General features: G+C 43.1%; 1 protein-coding gene across 1 annotated transcript; it reads right to left on the bottom strand.

The window, feature by feature from the left end:
* Positions 1-288: 288 nt before the first annotated feature.
* Positions 289-7,569, bottom strand: RNF139 (ring finger protein 139). The gene is made up of 2 exons (XM_054650847.2): positions 7,241-7,569; positions 289-2,343 (listed from the first exon to the last, which is right to left on the bottom strand). The coding sequence occupies exons 1-2, from the start codon at positions 7,419-7,421 to the stop codon at positions 533-535; spliced, it is 1,992 nt and encodes a 663-aa protein (XP_054506822.1). The 5' UTR covers positions 7,422-7,569; the 3' UTR covers positions 289-532.
* Between the last annotated feature and the right edge of the window lie 11,681 nt (positions 7,570-19,250).

The following is a 19,250-nucleotide window of genomic DNA, read 5'->3' as shown; positions in this document are numbered from 1 at the left end:
TTCCACATACGCAAATGCTATAGCATTAAGTCTACCAACCTAAATTTTTAAATTTTGTTTAAAAACACAATTCACTAGTTTTTTTTGCAATAAAGCTCTGCTAATACTGAATTTTAAGTAAAGCTGCTTTGGCTCAGGCTTTCATTTTCTGAGTTGACCGGCTGAACAGTCTATTTTCACCAGTATTTTTCATTTGCATCCAGAAGACATTGATTGGGGATTACTGGTATACAGTCTTTGGCACAGCATTATCACTACCTCAATTAAAGAGTGTTTTTTCCAACCATCTTAAAAACGTGAAAACATTTTATTCCATGTACAATAATGTACATAATTTTAAGGTGGTCATGAAAGAGACCAGCAAAAATTAGAGGTATATTTACAGTAGCACACACCACAGTAAACAACCACCATTCACAGACTCAACATTGAGATACTGCTGTTGTGCTTAAGTACAATAACTACAAAGTGATACTTTTTTTCTGATGGAGTCAATCTTGAACAAATACCTCACGGCTTAGTAAAGAACATCCTAATCACCAAGAGAGTTAGAGTCAACATTGAGAGTCTCATTCAAGTGCTGTGCCACACAGTCACCATCTTCCTCATCACTATCAGAACTGTCATTATCTTCATTTAATTCATTTTCAGCATCAGCAGCTTCTTCTGCAACCCGTACAGGATTTTCATTTGGTGCTACAAACCCGTTGTTGTTAGAGATATTGGCATTTTCTTTGTCCTCAATATACACTTTCTGATGGCACATGGGGCACGTGTCCTGAATGTACAGCCACTTCCGAAGACAAAGTGCATGGAAGTAATGGTTGCATGGAGTAATGCGCGCAGAGGTGGTGAACTCGTGGTAGCAGATTGCACAGACGTCATCAATTTCCTGTAACCGAGCTCCTTTCACCTCTGGAAGCGAGTTGATTTTCTTCACAGCAGTGCGGCGGTTTATAAAAGTCTTCCAGCCATTCTTGGCTTGCAGGTAGATGTTGAAGTACGCGTGCAGACACATCATGCAAGCACGAATCTTGCTTCCCGATTCAAAAACCATCGTGTAAGCTCCATTTCCAAACATGATTACTCCAAATATAAACTCAATAATATTGCCAGTTGAGCGAACATAATAGACATAATCATCAAGTTTTTCCCATAGCACATTATAGTAGCCATCAATCATAAACAATATATAAACAGTGATAGAAACTATTACTTTTAGGCAAAGCTCTACACAGAACGCTGTGACTGCAAAAAGCCAAGTATTTAGTGCATAGTGGTGCCAGAGGATGTAACTGAGCAGAACTGGAAGAATGAAAAGGCAAGCGGAGACAAACAGTACAGGAAAGTGTCTGCGGAACGATGACACGTGAGAGGCACTGAGAGACATCAGCACAGGGTCTGTCATTCCATGGATAAAATGCAGGACTGCGGTCAACAAAAGGCACATGTTTCGACTCAGGCGAACTAATCGTTCCTCTGGTTTCAGCCCACTTAAACCAGTTTGCAGAGCCAAAATGAAAAACAAGACGGGGGCTACAAACCCAAGCCTTTTGTCATCCTCATCAGTTGATCCAATGAAGGCCAGGATACCAAGTCCCAAATAATGCGCTATTGAGGAAATGACGGCACTCATGCCCAACACAGTTAAAGTAGAGTCACACCCACTTATGATCAGGCTGCAGATCAGTTCCCAACAGTTATCCCATGATATCAAGAAGAATTTTTCTTCTGTGTTGTTTTCAGCCATCTTTACTACATAAGTTAATACCACAGCTTGTGCTGTAAGTCTTGTTAGCCAAAAGACACGGAGTACAGCTGGAAACCGAATCCTTTTCCATGTGTCTTCCATCAATAGCTGTAATCCATAAATACGATACATGTGCCTCACCAGCAGATAAACGTATCGTACCGAATAATAGAACCACTTAATTTTTGTAGCTAAAATGGCTGTGGTATTTAGTGTCAGAACTAGGCCTGAAATAAAAACAAGTACTTGCCGGACATTTAAAGGTAATTCAACAACCAAGCCAATTACAGGAATCAGTATATCCAGGATGATGAGTTGAGAGTATATGGACTGCATGTTTAGCAAGGTAACATATCCAATTCCAAAGGTAAGCTGAAGGATGGAAAGTGCCATCCATAGCGAAGGTCCTTTATGTGGGAAAATCTGAATTCCGAATGCAGCTGTGTTGTAGGCACTGTAGAAGTTTATGTGCAAAGCAGCATAGTAATTCACCAACACTGAAGTTGCAGCCAGCAGAAACGCTGAGGCGATCATGTAGAACTTGAAAAGTGCTCGCTGTTGTAAGACCAGAACAACGCTGGATACAAAGACACCTAAAACCAGATTGAAATCATTTAGTTCTCAGTAGAAGTTCAACAACAGATTTTAACCAACTAGCTCTGGAGCTACATTTATGTAATGTATCACTTCCCCATTAGTCACTTGTAACTTTCCATTACCAGTGGTGCCCTTTTCAGAGAACAGGCAAGAGGACCAGTTAATCTCTGCATTTAACATCTGTGCACTACAGCTGTGATGCAAAGCCACTGCAAGCCCTAAATCACAATTACTATGAAGTTTGTTGCAGTTTTAGACTAGAATAGTGAAAACTCCCAACCTTTCAGCCTTAGTCCTGAAATTCAAGGGTAGACAAGTTCTAAAAATAAACCAAAAAAACTCCAACAGAGTTTTATAAGGAAACACCTTTATAAGGAAAACTCATAAAAAAAAAATGAGTAAGGTTTACTAAGTCCCCTAATTCACTTGAGCAAGGCACTCAACTACAGCTGTCTAAGTTGGAGTACTGAAGATAAGTAACCAAAACACTTTAGTTAAACTCTTTAATGGGAAAATAGTGAAAAATTGCTGTACTTTGCTGTGGGGAAGGCACTTCCATTTCCTTTCAGTTTGCTTTTATTTCTGGTGAGTGGTGACAAAGGTCACATGAGGAACACCTTCCACAGTATATAGCTTTTGTGCACAGAATCCAAAACTGCACCAATTGCCTCTCTGCCAATGCCAGAACAAACTTGTCTGTCTTGTTATAAGTCAGACTTAGGCCTAGAAATTCCTGTTTGCTAACCTCTCCCTCATACTGACCACGACCACATCTTGACCATGCCTGGGAAGTCTGCACCTTCCTATGAGAAATCCCATCAGAGCAATTGCAGCTTTGGGAGTTTGGGGTTACATGTCCCTGTAGTCAACTTCTGTAGTGTAATTTATGAATTCCATCACTGTGCACCACATAGGTGAGAGCTCTGCCCTAAGAGGTGTTAAATTAAAAAGCACTTAGCACTAGATAAATTTCCTTAAACAGTTTCTTCTTCAGCGAACACACTGCCTTTGTTTTGGACTTCTCAATCAGCTTCCACCCTATGCAACTGCTTTCTCATCCAAACCAGTCTGGAGAGATTTCTATCTCTACAACTTATATTTGATTCTAAGTTGCTTTCAACCTCTGCATTAAAAGCAATGAAATCAAGAGTAATCCTCTTTCTGCTGGAGGGCAGCATCGGTCTTCTCTGACAGTTTAGGCTGTTCTAAATCCACCATTAACAAGTGTTTAAAAAAAATTAAGCCATAGCCTCTTGATCATGAAAATAAAATCTTTGAAATAGCATTTGATTAAAAAAAAAACAACAACAACAACCAAACACACAAAAATATACAAAAAAAAAACCTCAAACCACTTTCAGATCCTGGAGGATTGAGAAGAAGGGAGAGGACCAACATGAATCAACTGCAAAAGGCAGGCTACAAATAAAGTTATGAATTTGCCTGAACAATATTCCTTGCCAGTAGTACTGGCTGATATAAATACATTCTCTTTAATCAATCATTAACCTGGTAACTGTGTGAAGTGGACTGAGGAAAAGCCTCTATCAGTTTTCAGAAAGCCCCTTGCATCGTAGCTCAGTTCTTCCAGGAAAAGCTGAATATTGGTTCCATGCAGCACTTTCTACAAAGGACGCTTGACAGCTACCTTGTCATTTTAACCACCACAAACATCTTTAGGAAAGCCAATACTGCTGACGAGTTTGTAGCCTTTGTCTTTTCTCAGGAGTCACAGAAAAGGCTCACATGCCTGTGCAAGGTCATTATTTATGTAATTCTGATCATTTGTGCCAAAGGAGATGCATTTTGCAGTAAGCAGGCTGCTCTGAAACACGCCTTAACAAAACCTATTTTTGTGCCTTGCAGTGGCAGTAACAGGCCTGTATTTAGATACTGCAGGTCATCCTAAAACACTGACGTTTCACATGCAAGACACATCTCTAAAAACAGTACAACAGTGAGTCAATAGAGCTTGTCCTACTGGTTCCTCTGAAGAGGCACTAACAAAAAGTACAGCATGTCTCTCTTAATCCATATAGGAAAAGTCAAGACTCACTGAAGGAGACTCAAAAGACCCTAAGAGGTAACAGATCTCAGAAGGGACAGTGAGCACTCCTTTCCCCCATCTCCATTTATGCCACTTGGTCCATCTCAACATGAGAAGACTTGCCCTGCCCTGTGCCCTTCAAAGCAGTAAGTCTTTTTCCATTTTCCCTCCGCTAGGAAATGCTGCAGTTCCTCCTTTGATAAGGTTTGTCTCTCTACTCATCTTTACTATTTCTACTTGTGCCACCCCATTGCCAACTGTCCCAGTATGGCCTCCAAACTCAGCACTGAACCAAACCACGCTGTGCTTACTTTTAAAAACTTTTTTGTGTTTACAATGAATGTCTCTGTCTCATTCTTTTTCCTTTAAATCCTGAAATTTGTCAGTATCTTTATAGCAGCCCAGCACTTAGGATTCAACTTTCAGTCATGTGCAGGGGACAATCACTTTTACACATCAGCACTTCGTTTATGTGGACCTGCCAAACTATTTTTCCCTAGCTCCAGTCATTCTATTTACTTCCACATCTTTCTGCAGACTCAAGTATTTACAGAACCCTTCTCAAAACTCAGTGTCCTCACTAAGAAGGGACTGCTGTCTGAGGTGACAGTCACACACTCCTGGGGGTGGTGGCTCTGCTGGAATTGAGATACTTAAACCCAGTGCAAAGATACAAAAGGTAAACATTGCATTGGGGACAAAGCAAGGTTAACCAAAAACAGGAAAGGAAACGTGCTCCAGCTGTGGAAGTTGGTTCTGTGCCATGTATAACTCTATTTACTTGTGTAGAGAGTGATGGAAGAATCAGACCAAGGAATCCTGCTGTAAAACTTTGTAACACCCACGCAGATCTCTATTAGCATTCCTGAAGAGCTATACACCCAGAATATTTCAGAACTGTTTAACATCATCTCCAAAAATCATCCATCTCTCCAGAGCTTCAATCTTTGTGTCTGGTGGACAGATTGCCCATTTATCCTCTGCTATTGTGCTACAGGGAAAGTTTGGATCAGTACTTCAAAGTCTGCAAATGGTAAGTAAAAGGACATTTTCCCATTATTTAATACAGAATGATCCAAAATAACTATATCACTTTCCTAACAGCAGCAAAAACCCCAACCCTGTAATCCTTAAATTCAGATGAGAAAAAAACATGCAAAAGCATTTTATTGTCTGAACCACATGGAAGGTGTTTAAGATCATCTTTAGGTGCCTACATTTTAATCTTCAATTTTGGAATGCCAAGAACCACAGACCTTTTCCTAAATGTTCAGGAGAAGTTTCTTGGCATAAAACATTCCCAAAGCTTTTCTGCAGAAGGCAAAAATTACCCACTTCTTGCCCAACCCCTTCCAGAAAAGTGCTCATATAAATGCAAACCTCAATCCCAATACCACACACTTAAGGGACATCACTGAACAACATATCCACCACTCATTTACACAGGTGGGATTAATTTTGATTACTTCTTCAGCATCTGGATCATATGATGAAGGGCTCCTAAAATTAAGTTGGTGAGGCAATGCAATGCAATTTTTTAAAAAAGGAATTATCACTCCTAACAATTCCATAAGTGTTGAACAAAAGGTCAAGAAAATGGGAAGCAGGGGGGAAAGAACCCCTGCTCCCCATCCAAGACACACCATACTCATGGCACAGCAGGCAAAGGAGGCAACTTAGGTCCTCCTCAGCATCGCTTCTCACGTGAGCATGGACTTCCCCTGGCACTCTTAACCAAAGCAATAATAATAAACATAAAGCATGTAATAAATGTAAAAAAACAAAATAAAACACCTGCTGTGTTTTGTTACCTCCTTCCTTTGCTCTCCTCTCCTGTTGCCTTGCTATAGGTTATTGTTTACTTTTCCCCCCTCTGCTCCTCGACTTGTGTGATGCAGTCACACCACACTTCTCACTGTGCACATTTCCTTTAACCCTCTCTTCTCTGCTTCCTGCCCCAAAAGCTGTACTGCCTATTTCCTTCCTGTTTTTCTTCTACTATAAACGTCAAATAAAATCCATCTCTCTCGGGCCTGCAAAAAAAAACCCGAATAAAACCGAAACAATAACTTGATTTGTGTTCTCCTTTCTGCCTCAGGGTCGCCAGCTCCAAAACATGATCCGCAGCACGGTATCACCTGTACAGCAGCTCACTGAACGGGACTCCACCGAGCCGAGGCTGTGGAAGAACCCAAGTTAACGACATTGGAAACAGTATCACCTAGTTATACCACTGACTGTCATCCATCATGGGAAAAAAAAAAAAAAAAGCTTGAAAATAACCATTGGCAAGTTTCAAGAGGCTTCTCTTTCCTCTGGGAACCAAATTCCCGGCACTTCTCAACTGCTGTTTCTAAAATAAGGCTTTAACAGCGTATTTCAGGAAGACATCACGCTATCCAAAGGGTTTTTAAAAAAACCACATGAAAACCCTATACCCACTGAGTCACACGTCTTCCGCCCTCAAAGCCCCCAGAGCAGGAGGGGGGGTCACAGCCCCGAGCCCTCGCCGGATCCTTGCACGGCTACGGGAGCAGGAGGAGGCGGAAGGAGCCGGGGAGACAGATCGGGGGGGGTGAACGGGGCCCGGAGCGGGCACGAGGGGCCGAGGTGATGATCCAGCCCGGGCGGCCGAGCAGGGGCTCGGCGGTGCCAATAGGAGCCGGTGGGGACGGGAATCGGGGACGGGGGAAGGGGAGAGCCGGGCCGCGGCACTAGCAGCAGCAGCAGCCAGGCGCGGGTGAGGGGCGGGGAGCAGCGGCGGCCGCGCCGTGCCCGCCGAGTGAGCGGGGCCGGCGGGGCACGGTCCGTGTCTCTCGGGAGGGGAAGAAGGGAAGGCGTCTCACCCAGCAGCCGCAGCAGCGCGCCCAGCAGCGCGGCGCTCATGGAGCCGCCCGGCAGCGGGGCCGAGTTGAAGATGGCGTCGATGAGGAACAGGCTCGGCACCCGCAGCGCGACCTCCAGCCCGGCCCGCAGCCGCGGGCCCAGCCGCAGCTGGGGCAGCCGCGGAGGGCCCGGGGCCGCCATGCCCTGCGCGGGGGGGCAGGCGGGCCGCCTCTCTCCGCCGCTGGAGGAGCGGAGGGGGCGGGAGCGAAGGAAGGGAGGGCTGAAGGGAGGGAGGGAGGGCGGCCGGGAGCCGCTACCGCCCCGCGCCCGCCGCCCGGCGCGCCCGGCTCTCCCGCGCCGCCGCCTCCATGTTCCTGCGCGCGCCCGCGGCAGCGCCGCCCGCCGGCTCGGGGGCGGGGCCGCGCCGAGGGGGCGCATGCGCAGCCCCGCCCCCGGGACTGCCGGGGTCGGTTGGGTTGGGGAAGGGCACGGAGGGCCCAGGGCCGGGCCGTGACCGCGCAGCGCCCTGAGGACCGCCCCCGGGCTTTCCTCAAACACCTCCAGGGACCGTGACCCCACCGCTGCCCGGGGCAGTCCATTCTACCGTCTGAGCAGTCTTTCTCTGAAAAACTTCTGATGTCCAACCTACACCTTCTCTGGCGCAGCTTAAGGCCATTTTCTCTCATCCTGTCGCTCCTTTCGTGGGACCCGCACCTGGCTACAGCCTCCTTTCAGGGAGTTCTAGAAAGCTCTAAGATCCCCCTTACATCTCCTTTTCTCCATGCTGAACGCCCCCAGCAACCTCAGCTGCTCCTGGTGCTCCATCCCCTTCCCCAGCTCTGCTGCCCCTCTCTGGACACACTCCAGCCCCTCAATGTCCTTCTGGAACTGAGGGGCCCAGAACTGGCCCCAGCACTGGACACAGCGGTGGGGCTGTGACCGCAGCACGGAATGCCAGAGGACAGTCACTGCCCGGTCCTGGCGCTCACGCTGTTCCGGATACAATCCCGGGTGCCGCTGGCCTCGCTGCCCGTGAGGGCACGCCCTGGCTCAAATGACGGCATGGCAGCGGGCCCGGTCCCATGAGCGCTTCGGCTCCTTGTGTCCCTAAAGTGCCCCTAAAGCCCAGCCTCATGGCAGGAATCCCCTGCCAGCCGTACAGAGGCGGGTTCGTGCTGCAGCCCCTCGGGACGGGTCAGCCCCGCGTCCCCATCCCGCAGCGCTTCTCACGGCTGCTGCTTTGCCCCGCGCTGTCCGGGAATGTTGGAGCTCGGTACCGTCCCGGGCTGTCAGGGAGCTGTGCAGCCTGATGAAATGGGCTTTAATCAGAATTCCCATTTCTCTTGAGTGGGATGCACAAGACCTGTCCTAGCCAATGCATAACCATAGAGAAAGGTCGGAGGAAGAAAGGCATTTTCCTTTCAAATCCTCTCTCCTTCCTCATGCATTTTCACAGAAGCCACAGATTACAAGGGCAATTGGAAACTTCAGGCTGCCTTGATATTTCATCAAGAGCTGTAGTGATATAACAAGGAGTAATGGGTACGAATTAAAAGAGGAAAAATTTAGGGTAAACATAAAGAAGAAATTTTCCACTGTGAGGATGGTGAGACACTGGAACAGGTTCCTCAGGGAGTTTGTGGCTGCTCTAACCCTGTCAGTGCTCAGAGCCAGGTTGGATGGGGCTCTGAGCAACCTGGTCTAGAGGTAGGTGTCCCTACCAGGCTGGGACTAGAAGATCTTTAAGGTCCATTCCAACCCTTTAACCCTGTGATTGTACCATTTTTACTAAATAAAGAAATTATTACTAAATTGAAAGCAATGTGTAACAGTGTTAGCCCATCTGAAACTGGGACATTTCCCACCCCAGCCCTTGTGGGAATTAAAAGTTCCAGGACACAACTGAGATGAGCTCGTGAGCCTGTTGGCATCTGCCATGCTGCAATTTCCCAGCAGTGTCTGCCTGCTGCTTCACCTGCTGGGGCTCAGCCTTTGCATGAACCTCATTTGTCTATGGCTTAAGCCCTTGGAAGCCTTTCTATTGTTTCCAAAGGGGTTTGGATCAGACCACAACAGTATTGCACAGGAATTTTCCTAAGCAATGCCCCAGCTAACAAAGCCAGAAATGTTGCCAGATTGCTAAAGGATTGTATTACAAAATCCATGGACGTGGACAAAGTGCATGTTTTAATCACATACTGAGAGGCATTACTCTGACCTAGTAAGTCTCCCCACAGCAAATAATAGAGGTCAGGGTTTAAAATGTGAAAACATTTGAAGATGGCTGAATCACAGTGATTCGGACTTGCCTGAATAATTTTGCTCCTCAACTAAGTATAAATCTGCTGAATGTAAATAACAGTATTTGATCTGAAATTAAAAACAACGTAAATCAAGCACATTAGAGTACTTGATAAATCCCAGTAATATATATGAAGATATTAATTTCAAGAAATGAACAACTCAAAGCACTATTTATGGAAATGAAATTACCTGACCTCCCAAAGCCCTTTCAACTTCATTTAATTTAACCCTATTCTCATCTGTAAAGAGGATCTTAAATCTATTTTTGCAGTACAGGCTTCAGGATCAGAGGTGATGCTGTAAAGCAATATTTATATTGCTTTAAGGACATGTGGATTAAATGGAACCCATTAAATGGATTTTCAGGTTTAAATACATGCATTTACTGACATATTTTACAGATGTTATTTGGGCATGTAAGTGCAGTCACGGATGTCTGCAAATTACTTTGTGCAAGAATACTTCCAGGTTGTAAATATTCCAGAAATCTTAGTGTTAGTAAGGTGCATCACATCAAATGAGTATGTTTTACACAAATTTTTCAGAAAACTTATTTCTGTTAGGACTCCTACTTTTGATTTCAGTTCAATTAAAAAAAGGTAAATCTAAACTGGATTATCAGGCACATGGATGCAGGATGATGACATCTACCGGATACATTTCATTTTGCAATTTGCACCACCGCGCCTCAAATAGAATAATAAACCAAATTCAGTGTGGTTTCACAAGCACACCTCTGCTGAAATCACTTCAGTCATAGACACAAGTGCAGGAAAATCTGGCATATAATTTTGAGAGTTAAATGCAGTCTCAACTTCTTTGTATATTTGGGGGTTAAATACTCTTCCCAGTAGATTTCTATTAATGCATCAAAAAAAGTTTCCTTGGTTGAGGAATTCTTCAATTTCTCATTCATAACTAACATACAAATTAAGAAGAAAGCTGCTTTATTTGTCTGTATAGATGAATTGTTAAGGGGAAATAGTGCTGGCTCAGGATGAAGGTTGTTCCCTGGAGTGTCACTGGGACTGGGTGTACCTGCCCTGGTTTGGTGTCAGGTGTCAGGCCCACCCCCAGGACACAGCAGCACAAAAGAACAAGCCCTAGGGAGCTGTTTCATAATAAATAAGAACGTAATATTCAAAAATAGTTTCAGAATAACTTAATACACCTCATGTAAGAGGCTGAGTCAGACAGATGCAGATGAGTCTATTTCAATAACAAGTCACTGGAATTCTTTGATGTTCTTTACAGTATGTGGTAGAAGGTTGGGGTTTACTCTGTCATGTAAAAATGATTGTTGAGGTATTTTTGATAGTTTGGAGTGGACAAAATTAATATGATTTTTTTACAAAAACTGTTAGCATTTTTTTCATCTGAGATTTTTAGAACAAGAGGAACTGCATAAATGCAAATTATCAGCTGTATAAGTCACATGCCTTGAATTAACTGGACATAAGAGAATTTTAATTATCTTCTGGAATGGTAGAACAGCCTATTTTCTATGTCAGTCTGCTGAGACCCTGCTTAGAGACTGTGCCTATATAATATGACCAAATCTAAACCCACTTTTTAGCAAAACAACTTTAGATTTCTTGAAACTCCCCCATTTGCTTAAATGCTTTCATGATCCCTTTGAGCCAAAGGCTTTATTGGATTAATGCAAGTGCTCACATCGGATAGTGAAAAATCACATGGTCTTACAAAAATCATATTTTGATAATTAAAAAGAATAAAAATGCAGGGAGGGTTTTAAGAGGATTAGCTTTTTTTTTCCCTAATGACAAGATCCTGAAAAACTAAATGCACATAATACCTTTGCCTTGAAACACCCTGTGTAAATTTAGCCTGATTCAGTAACAGTAATTTTTGTAAGAATGAAAACAGTTGTCTCCTAAGAAAAACAGTGCAAATGTGCATGTCAACTGTGTTTTAGTTTGCAATGTGTGTAGCAATCCATTAACTATTCCCAAATTTCATTTCTCCTTTCCAGAGACCTTTCGCAGTGAATTCTCTGATATTGTATTGCATTCCTCATATAAGAATAAAGCTCTGTACAATCTATCTTTCTTTTTGTTAAGTTTTTCATTATGATCACTAAGGATATCTGTATTTTGGACTGAAACAAAAACCAAAGGCTCATGAAAGGAACCTAATGTGGATTTTCTTCTCCTAAGATGATCTTCTTGCATTAAATAAGAGTGATCTGCATTTTTAAAAAGCCAAATATCAATGTTTTATTAATGTGGGCTTTGGTGGACTGAGCTGCAGCTGTGCCTTGGTGAGCAGAGAGCAGCCTGTGCCCCAGCTCTGCCTGGTGCTGTTGGTGTGAGCGCTGCTGGGACAGCAAAGTGCCCGCCCAGGCACGAAGATGCACATCTCTCCTACATCTCTGGTGTTCAGGGTAGACAGACCTGCATAGAGGGCACTGCCACTGCAGTAATGGCAAAATATTGAAAGATGAGTCAACATATTGCTGCCTAAAGTTCAATAGAAATTATTTACACTCATGTGAGTATTTCTAATATTAACAACATCACTAGTCTTTACCCTAGAGCACTTTATATCTGTGTCTTCTTCTGAAGGGAAAAAGGCAAATCGAAGTAATATTTTAAAAGCTAAGATAAAACCTGTAAATATAGTTATTGACCCAGGGATCTCAGGGATCTTCTGAACATATTAAGGATTTCCCTACAAAAATCCATGTGGTTAAGATTAGTTATTAAGTTTAGGTTTTACTCCTTCTCTACAGCTAAATGCCATGGGCTTAGATAGCATGACTTAAAAGATGCTAACAAAGCAGAAAGAGATTTACTTATAGTTAGCATGTAGCAAACCAAATTGTAATAACTTGTTTGTGTGAAGGATTGATTTTGATTTCTTATCTGCACAATGTATGTAACATATGGTTTTGAAAATTTCTACAGAACAAAACTGCGCAGATAAAAGACCTTTGGCCTTTGCCTTCTGTGAAAATAAAAAGAGACTAAGAGAACAACTCTATGAACAGTTGCTCATTGGCACATTTGTCTCATTTCCTAACTCTGACCAGCATTCTCAGCAAGGAGACAAGAAGGACACAAGGAATGTGTCTCAGGAGTGCCGCCCCCTTGCTGCGTGTCTCCTGCTCCAGCCGGGATGGCCTGGGGGACAGCGTGGGCCCTGCCCAGCTCTGCCCGAGGCACCGTGCCCAGGCAGCGCTCCCCTCTGGCCTCCCCGGCTCCCCATCCCCTCTCGCCAGGCTCTGGGAAATGCAGCCCTTTAGATCGCTCCTCCCAGGTCCCTCCTGATCCTTGTTGTGTTGTTTTGTTTTCCAAGCACCACACGGAGAAATATCTGTCTTTCCTAAGTCTCCACACACACATTGCAGCTCCTGCTACAGAGATTTACCTTCTTTCCCAGAGCTGCTGACTCTGTATTACAGGCCTGATTTGAAGATATAACTAAGCAAGCAGAAACCAAAAGAATGAAGATCACTTTTTTTTCTCATTTTTGCCATGTGTTCTTTTGTCTCCTGCCATTGTTTTCGAGTGTTTGAGTGCATCTTGCTTGAGAGAGGCAGTATTATGAGCTTGCCTGTTGTGTATCATCCCCTTTCTTAGTGGTTTTCCCAACTCCCTAATCCTGTTATTGATCCATAGAAATAAAACAGCATGCTTTCCTACAAATTGCATACTCAGTAAAAGCAGGTCTAGAATGTTCAAGAAGTAAAATATTTTAAAAGTATCTCAGATCAGATGCTAGAAATTTTTCCTAGGAATTAATATTCATTATATTTCTAATATTTCTATATTTTAATATTAGTTTCTGTTTTGTAGCTGTTACTGACTATTACTTCTTGTAATGGAAGTTCAGTATCTATTTGTTCAAAGAAAAATGTATCTGCTAAAACAGCCAGGAAGCTGGAACACCCTGACAGCTGGTGCAGCACATTTTTTTGATTGCCAGACAGCAGCTCAGAAATGGTGTGCCTGAGAGGGAGGAATGGAAATGATTGTGTTATTGTGTAGAGCACATGGAAAAGCACATGCTGCCATCATAGCAGTTTTTCTGGCCTCAGCCATGCTTTGTGTTAAGCAGTTGTAAATGTAAGAAATAAAATGCAGATCTCGTGTTAATTTTTAAACTCATTAATGAAAATTTTCCCTTTGAAGCAACAAATAAAGTAACAGCTGTACCTTGCACTATACGTTGTTTTTTGCAGCTAAGAAGATTAATTATACATTACACTCAACATTTTTCCCCTTACAAGGTGATGCATGGCTGTATGTGGGGAGTTTGTATCACTGAAATGCAAGATCTGCTTATTCTAATTCAGTATTTGCTCAGATATTTAGTAACAGCTGGAATGCAGTTATAGAACTGCTGATTTACAAAGTGAAATAACAGAGGGCAAGGCAACTTCCTTTAGTGTGGGACTTGACATTCATTTTATCATTTGTGCTACTTGTTTTGTGGAAGACAGAAGTGGAGAGAATCAGGATTTTACTGGGAACTGGCCATGGCACAGCAGAAAATGTGGTCTTCCTGCAAACCCTGCCTTGCAGAGGAAATGTCACCTGTGATACTCCTGTCACCCTGAGCTGAGCCTGCCTGCCAGCCTTGCCTCTGCCTTGAGCCTCACGCTGCTGTTCCCAGTCTCACTGAACTCTGCTGTCAGTACAGAGCTTTGGTGGAAAAAATCACAGTGGAAAACCTCTGCTCTACTTTCTGAAGTCACACACAGGACAAGCCTGCCCCTAGTTCCCCTGTCCTCTGCCCACACAGCCCCAAACAGGAACTGTTTGCTGATCTGTGGGCTGCTAAATTTAGCTGGCTCTTGATAGCTGAAAACAGCTCACAGACCAGATTGTACTGCTGGTCACCAGCACCTGCAGCCAGATAACACCAGCTAGCTGATACAAAGCTAGGTGCAAACAACTGACTGTGTCAGCTGCTCTCTATAGTAGCATTAAAATAATAGTAATAGTATTAATAACACTAATAACTGTTATTATTGTTATTGTTATTACATACTGGAAAAAATAATTTTTATACTTTTTGTCTGAAGTGATTCACCTCTCAGGATGATTTCAGTCTTCAGAAGAGTTGATCTGGGGGATATGTGTTCATAGAGAACATGAGAGAGACAAAAGTACAGAGAATGCAGAATTATACAGGAGACTAGACTTGCCATGGCAGAAGATGTGATCTTCCTGAAAGATCCTCCCTGTTTGAGGAGGATATCAAGGTGAATATCAAACTATAGCACTGGCTTTAATTTCAGCCACATCAAATATTTGTGTTGGAACCTGATACCACATGAACTTTGTTCAGCCTCACCACCTTCCACTGCAAGGTTAGTGTTTAATAACTATTAATGAAAACTGTAATTCCAGTTTTCATCAACACTAGTTTCCTCCAAAAGCCAATAAAACTTGTGGTTTAAATGTAAAATTAGCATAATAATACAGGCTTTAGTACAATTGTTTTATTTAAGCTTTGAATAAATGAAACTCGGGATATTTGCAGGTATGAATACAGAAGCTGAAACTCATGCAAATCTTTATGAATCAAGAAAGACAAACTTTGCATGGCTTGAAAGCTTAATTCTTCTTGATAGGGAACTTCCCAAAGCAAAATTTCACTTCAAGCTGCTTGCTTGGGTGGTTGTGTAAGCAGCTGGGAAAGCCTGTGTGGTACAGACAGTTGAGAGTGCATTTCCAGCCAGCCCCGTGATGCTTGGTGGCCTGGCCAGAAGATGGCAAGCGTGTTTTGTGGGAGAACAGAGCTGTGCCAGGCAGGCAGGTGTTCTGGTGCTGTAAGAATCAAACAATTCACAGTCAAGGCTAGGAATGTTAACAATACTTACATGCCTTATGTTGTAAGGCTTGAACTGTGAGAAAAGAGACAAAAGCTGTGATTTACACCTGTATATGCACAGGGGGAGGGAGGAAGCACTCAGGGAGGCAAATCCCTCTGACCCCACAGATATGGGACATGCTCCTGAGGGATGGAGCAGGTGCCAGTCTTGCACCTCTGCTGCCCCACATTTAGTGTCTGTCTCTGTAAGAGCAGTTCTGAAACAGCCATGGATGAATCCCACACAGGTCACAAATAGTACCCAGCATCTCCTCCCAGCTCTGGCCTTTCTGACCCAGCATCCACCCTCACAATGAGCAGGAGATGTTCCTTGCCTTATGAAGTGACAGTGAATTACAATCTTCAGTTAATTATTTGCTTTCTTCTGCTATTTCTTTCTTTCCTTCCATACCTTTGGCATGGGGAGGGGCAAGGACAGGCATGCAGTGAATTTAGATACTGCTTTATAGCCTGGCATTTCTCTCTCTCAGCTATCAAAGACTTGCAGTTCCTGAATCCTTTCCAGAATGCTACACAGTCCTTTTACTTCCTTAGAAGTAGAATAATTCTGTCTAGTGTTCCAGCCACTGGTAACTGGATAAAGCTCTTTGTTTATCAACTCATTTTTGAGTTGGCTGGAAGTGCAAATTAGAGAAAGCAAAATACCTGCTTCCCAGTAGAGGCTGAACATTCAGATTCTACAAAGCTCCTATTCACCGACCTGGCATTCTCCACTGTGGGAATAGTCTCTGTAGGGAAGACTAAATTGAAGGGATACATTTACCACTTAGGGCAAAATGTTATGATGCTCATAATGCCTCTGAACTTACTGGAAATCATCTCAGAGTTTTGGATCAGGACTGCAAGAAGCGTGACTTTCTAGACCAGGAAGCTTTAGTGTAGTTGTAAGATAATCTGCTCTAGTAGAGAGCTGAATTGCTGACACTGATTTTCATTTGTAGCCCTTAGCTGATCTATCAGATATCCTGGGCACAGGCCACTGGTTACCCTAAGGGTCAGGACAGAGGTCTTGAACTTAATTACACTTTGCAATATGAACTGTCATAGGGACCCAGAGTTTGGGTTGTGAAGAGATAGGGCAATATTACAAAGACATTTGTCAAAGGTTTTAGACCAGACGTGTTGTATCGCTGTGATGCAGCTGATTCAAAGGCACAGGATGTTTCCCACAGCTGCAGACTGTTTTAGGGGAGCTATTGGGGGCCTCAGACAACATTTTAGCCACAGAAGTGGCTGAACATGATGGCTCAGACAGGTGGGGTTTGAGTATTGATAATGCTTGAACTGGATTCCTCTGACCAGGCCATGAGGGGCTGCATTCACTCATGGACCAGAGAGAAAATGGATCCTCTGTAAAATGTTCCATTTTCTGTCATTTCACAGGGTGAGAGGTTCCATTTTCTGGTTCCATTTTCTGTCATTGCACACTCAAACACTAATGCTGTCCAAACACTCCAGTCACTTTGGACACAGAAGGACTCAGTGATCCAGCCTTTACAATTCTATGATTCTATGACTTGTGGTGGAGCTAAGGAGTGGAAAAGAATTTTTGGGAAAGAAGGCTGATGCAAACAAAATAGAACATACCACAAAGAGGAGAAAGGCTTTTTTTCCATGCATTTCCATTATGGTTGACTTTTGCTAAGCTGATTTTCATATGCACATTCTGAGCAATGTGCACATGTGCATATGTGCAATGAGCAGAAATTTTAGATGTCTCAGTAGTCAAAAGTGTGCATGGAAATGATACAGGAAGGATAGATTTCTTCTGCTTATTGAAAACACTGCAGCTTTGCCAGAAATTTCAAATATTCCTGAAAAGGATGATGTTATATATGAGGTTGAGGAGGAAGGAGTTACCCTCTCATCTCAATTTTTTCATTTAAGATAAGATGCATTTTTTCTAGTTAAAAGCATTGCAGCCTTCAAACGAAAACATATCCATACACCAGTTGATTTTTTGAGGACAAAATGACCAGTGGTGATAACATTCTCTGCATTCCTTTTGAGGGCAGGAAAAAAGTGGATGGCATAATATGCACCAAAAGATTATTCAATTAAGTATTACAGAAAGCTTTCCATCTCCAAAGGCAGCTCAGCACAGTGATGAGCTTCCTAGGGACCTGTGGAAATTCTACTATTGATGGTTTTTATAACAGGAGGGCAGGGAGGTAGCTATGAAGATTTATTTTTATGCCTCCTATCAGTGTATTGATTTACATAACATTCATAATTAATTTCTATGCAGTAAATGATGGAGTGTTTCTAACATTTGTATTGTGCCACTGTGATGTGCTCTATTCTGTTCTATTCTATTCTACTCTATTCTATTCTGCTCTGTTCTATTTAGCTGCACAGCATCTCTTCAAGGTGAATTGAACTTTAAAAGGCCTCCCTCTGGGAAAAAAAATCTGGAAGGAAAAAATACTTCTCTTCTACTGGCTTGGAAGTTCCTGTGTCCAGGTTAGTGTTTCCACACAAGCCATGTGCCAGGAATGCTTTTGAAGAAATGTTCCTGGAATTGCACCTTTAGTCGTGTCTGGCATGACAATTCTTACAAAAGGATTTATTTGCACTGTCAGCAAAAAATTATGGTGTATTCTCCTTTCTGAGAGCCAAATTCTTGGTCCCTACACAGGATCTTGTTAAAGAGGATTCACTCCCTACAGCTCAATGCTGTGAGAAACCTTTGCAAAGTTGCAGTGGATGATCCCCAGATGTTTTGGCCAGGGTGTCCACACTGCTGCTATGAGTCTCTCTCTCTCTCTCTCTGCTCACGCATCCCTGAAATCCTTCCAAGAGGAGATAAAGTGGAGGGCTCACAGTGGCTTTAGCAGGATTTGGATCAGGCCATCTGGCTAAACTTTCTTGATCTGTTTGAACCAACGGACTTCTGTGTCACTGGTGAAATGGGTGGTCCTTGGTTTAATCCTTGTCCTCCCTTCATCCCAGCAGGGAGCTCTATGTGGCTTCACAATGAACCAGACTATGGACTGAGCATCCTTTTCTCCCAGCCCCAGATTAGTTCCCTGATTTGCATTATCCCATGAACACACCATTGCAGTTCTGGCCTGAGGAAGCAGATGGGATCACACACAAAATGCAGGGATAAGGACAGATCCACCTGTGCCAGATCCTCCTCACTTAATATGGGTGAACAACCTTTGAAAACCAGTTTGTAGTTTTTCATTATCAGTGTCCCAAAACCTTGCAGTTCACATATGGTAAAGATTGTAACTACAGGAACTAAGAGCTTTAGCAGCTTTTCCATTATCTTTCCTTGATATTCCTGAGTGGAATATCTCTTGGGAGTCAGAATTGGCCTTTAAAAAAAAGAAACTATCGAAATAAATTTAAAACAAACAAACAAAAAACCCAAAACCAAACCAAAAAAAAAAAAAAAACCCAAACCAAACAACCCTGAAAACTCCCAGTAATCCCTTTTGGTGAGGCTCTTCACAGGAAGAAAATAAATGTCATATGGTCAGACTGGCTCAAACAAACTCCTAACCAAACAGGCTTGTGGTAATTGTGGGAGGGAGGAGAAAGCCATGGAAAGATCTTAGTACATTAGACCTCACAGTAATGCTTCTGACTATCCAGGGCTGAGTGGCCCAGCCCTTTATTATTCTCTCTCTTGCTGCAGATTTTTGTAGCACTTTGTTTGGGCTTTTTTTTTTCCCTAAGCCATTTTAAAAATAGAAACAGTCATAACTGGAATGCTTTTCTTCTTGTGTTGGAAGACAACAAATTACAAATGTGCCACTGGAAAATGATGCATAGGTATGTGTGTTTATGAACTTTGCATTTTTCCAAGGCAAATTAATCTCTAGAAAATACGAAAGAATTGTGGCTGTTGCCCAA

Source organism: Agelaius phoeniceus, chromosome 1 (assembly GCF_051311805.1).
Source record: "Agelaius phoeniceus isolate bAgePho1 chromosome 1, bAgePho1.hap1, whole genome shotgun sequence".
In the NCBI taxonomy this organism is placed as follows: Eukaryota; Metazoa; Chordata; class Aves; order Passeriformes; family Icteridae; genus Agelaius; species Agelaius phoeniceus.
The sequence above is the reverse complement of the archived record's forward strand: the minus strand, read 5'-3'. Positions and strand labels throughout refer to the sequence as shown.

Coding starts and splice junctions, on each gene's coding strand:
- RNF139 (XM_054650847.2), bottom strand. CDS start 7,421: ATGGCGGCCCCGGGCCCTCCGCGGCTGCCCCAGCTGCGGCTGGGCCCG. Junction 2,344..7,240: donor CGCGCTGCTGCGGCTGCTGG/GTGAGACGCCTT, acceptor ATCTGGTTTTAG/GTGTCTTTGTATCCAGCGTT.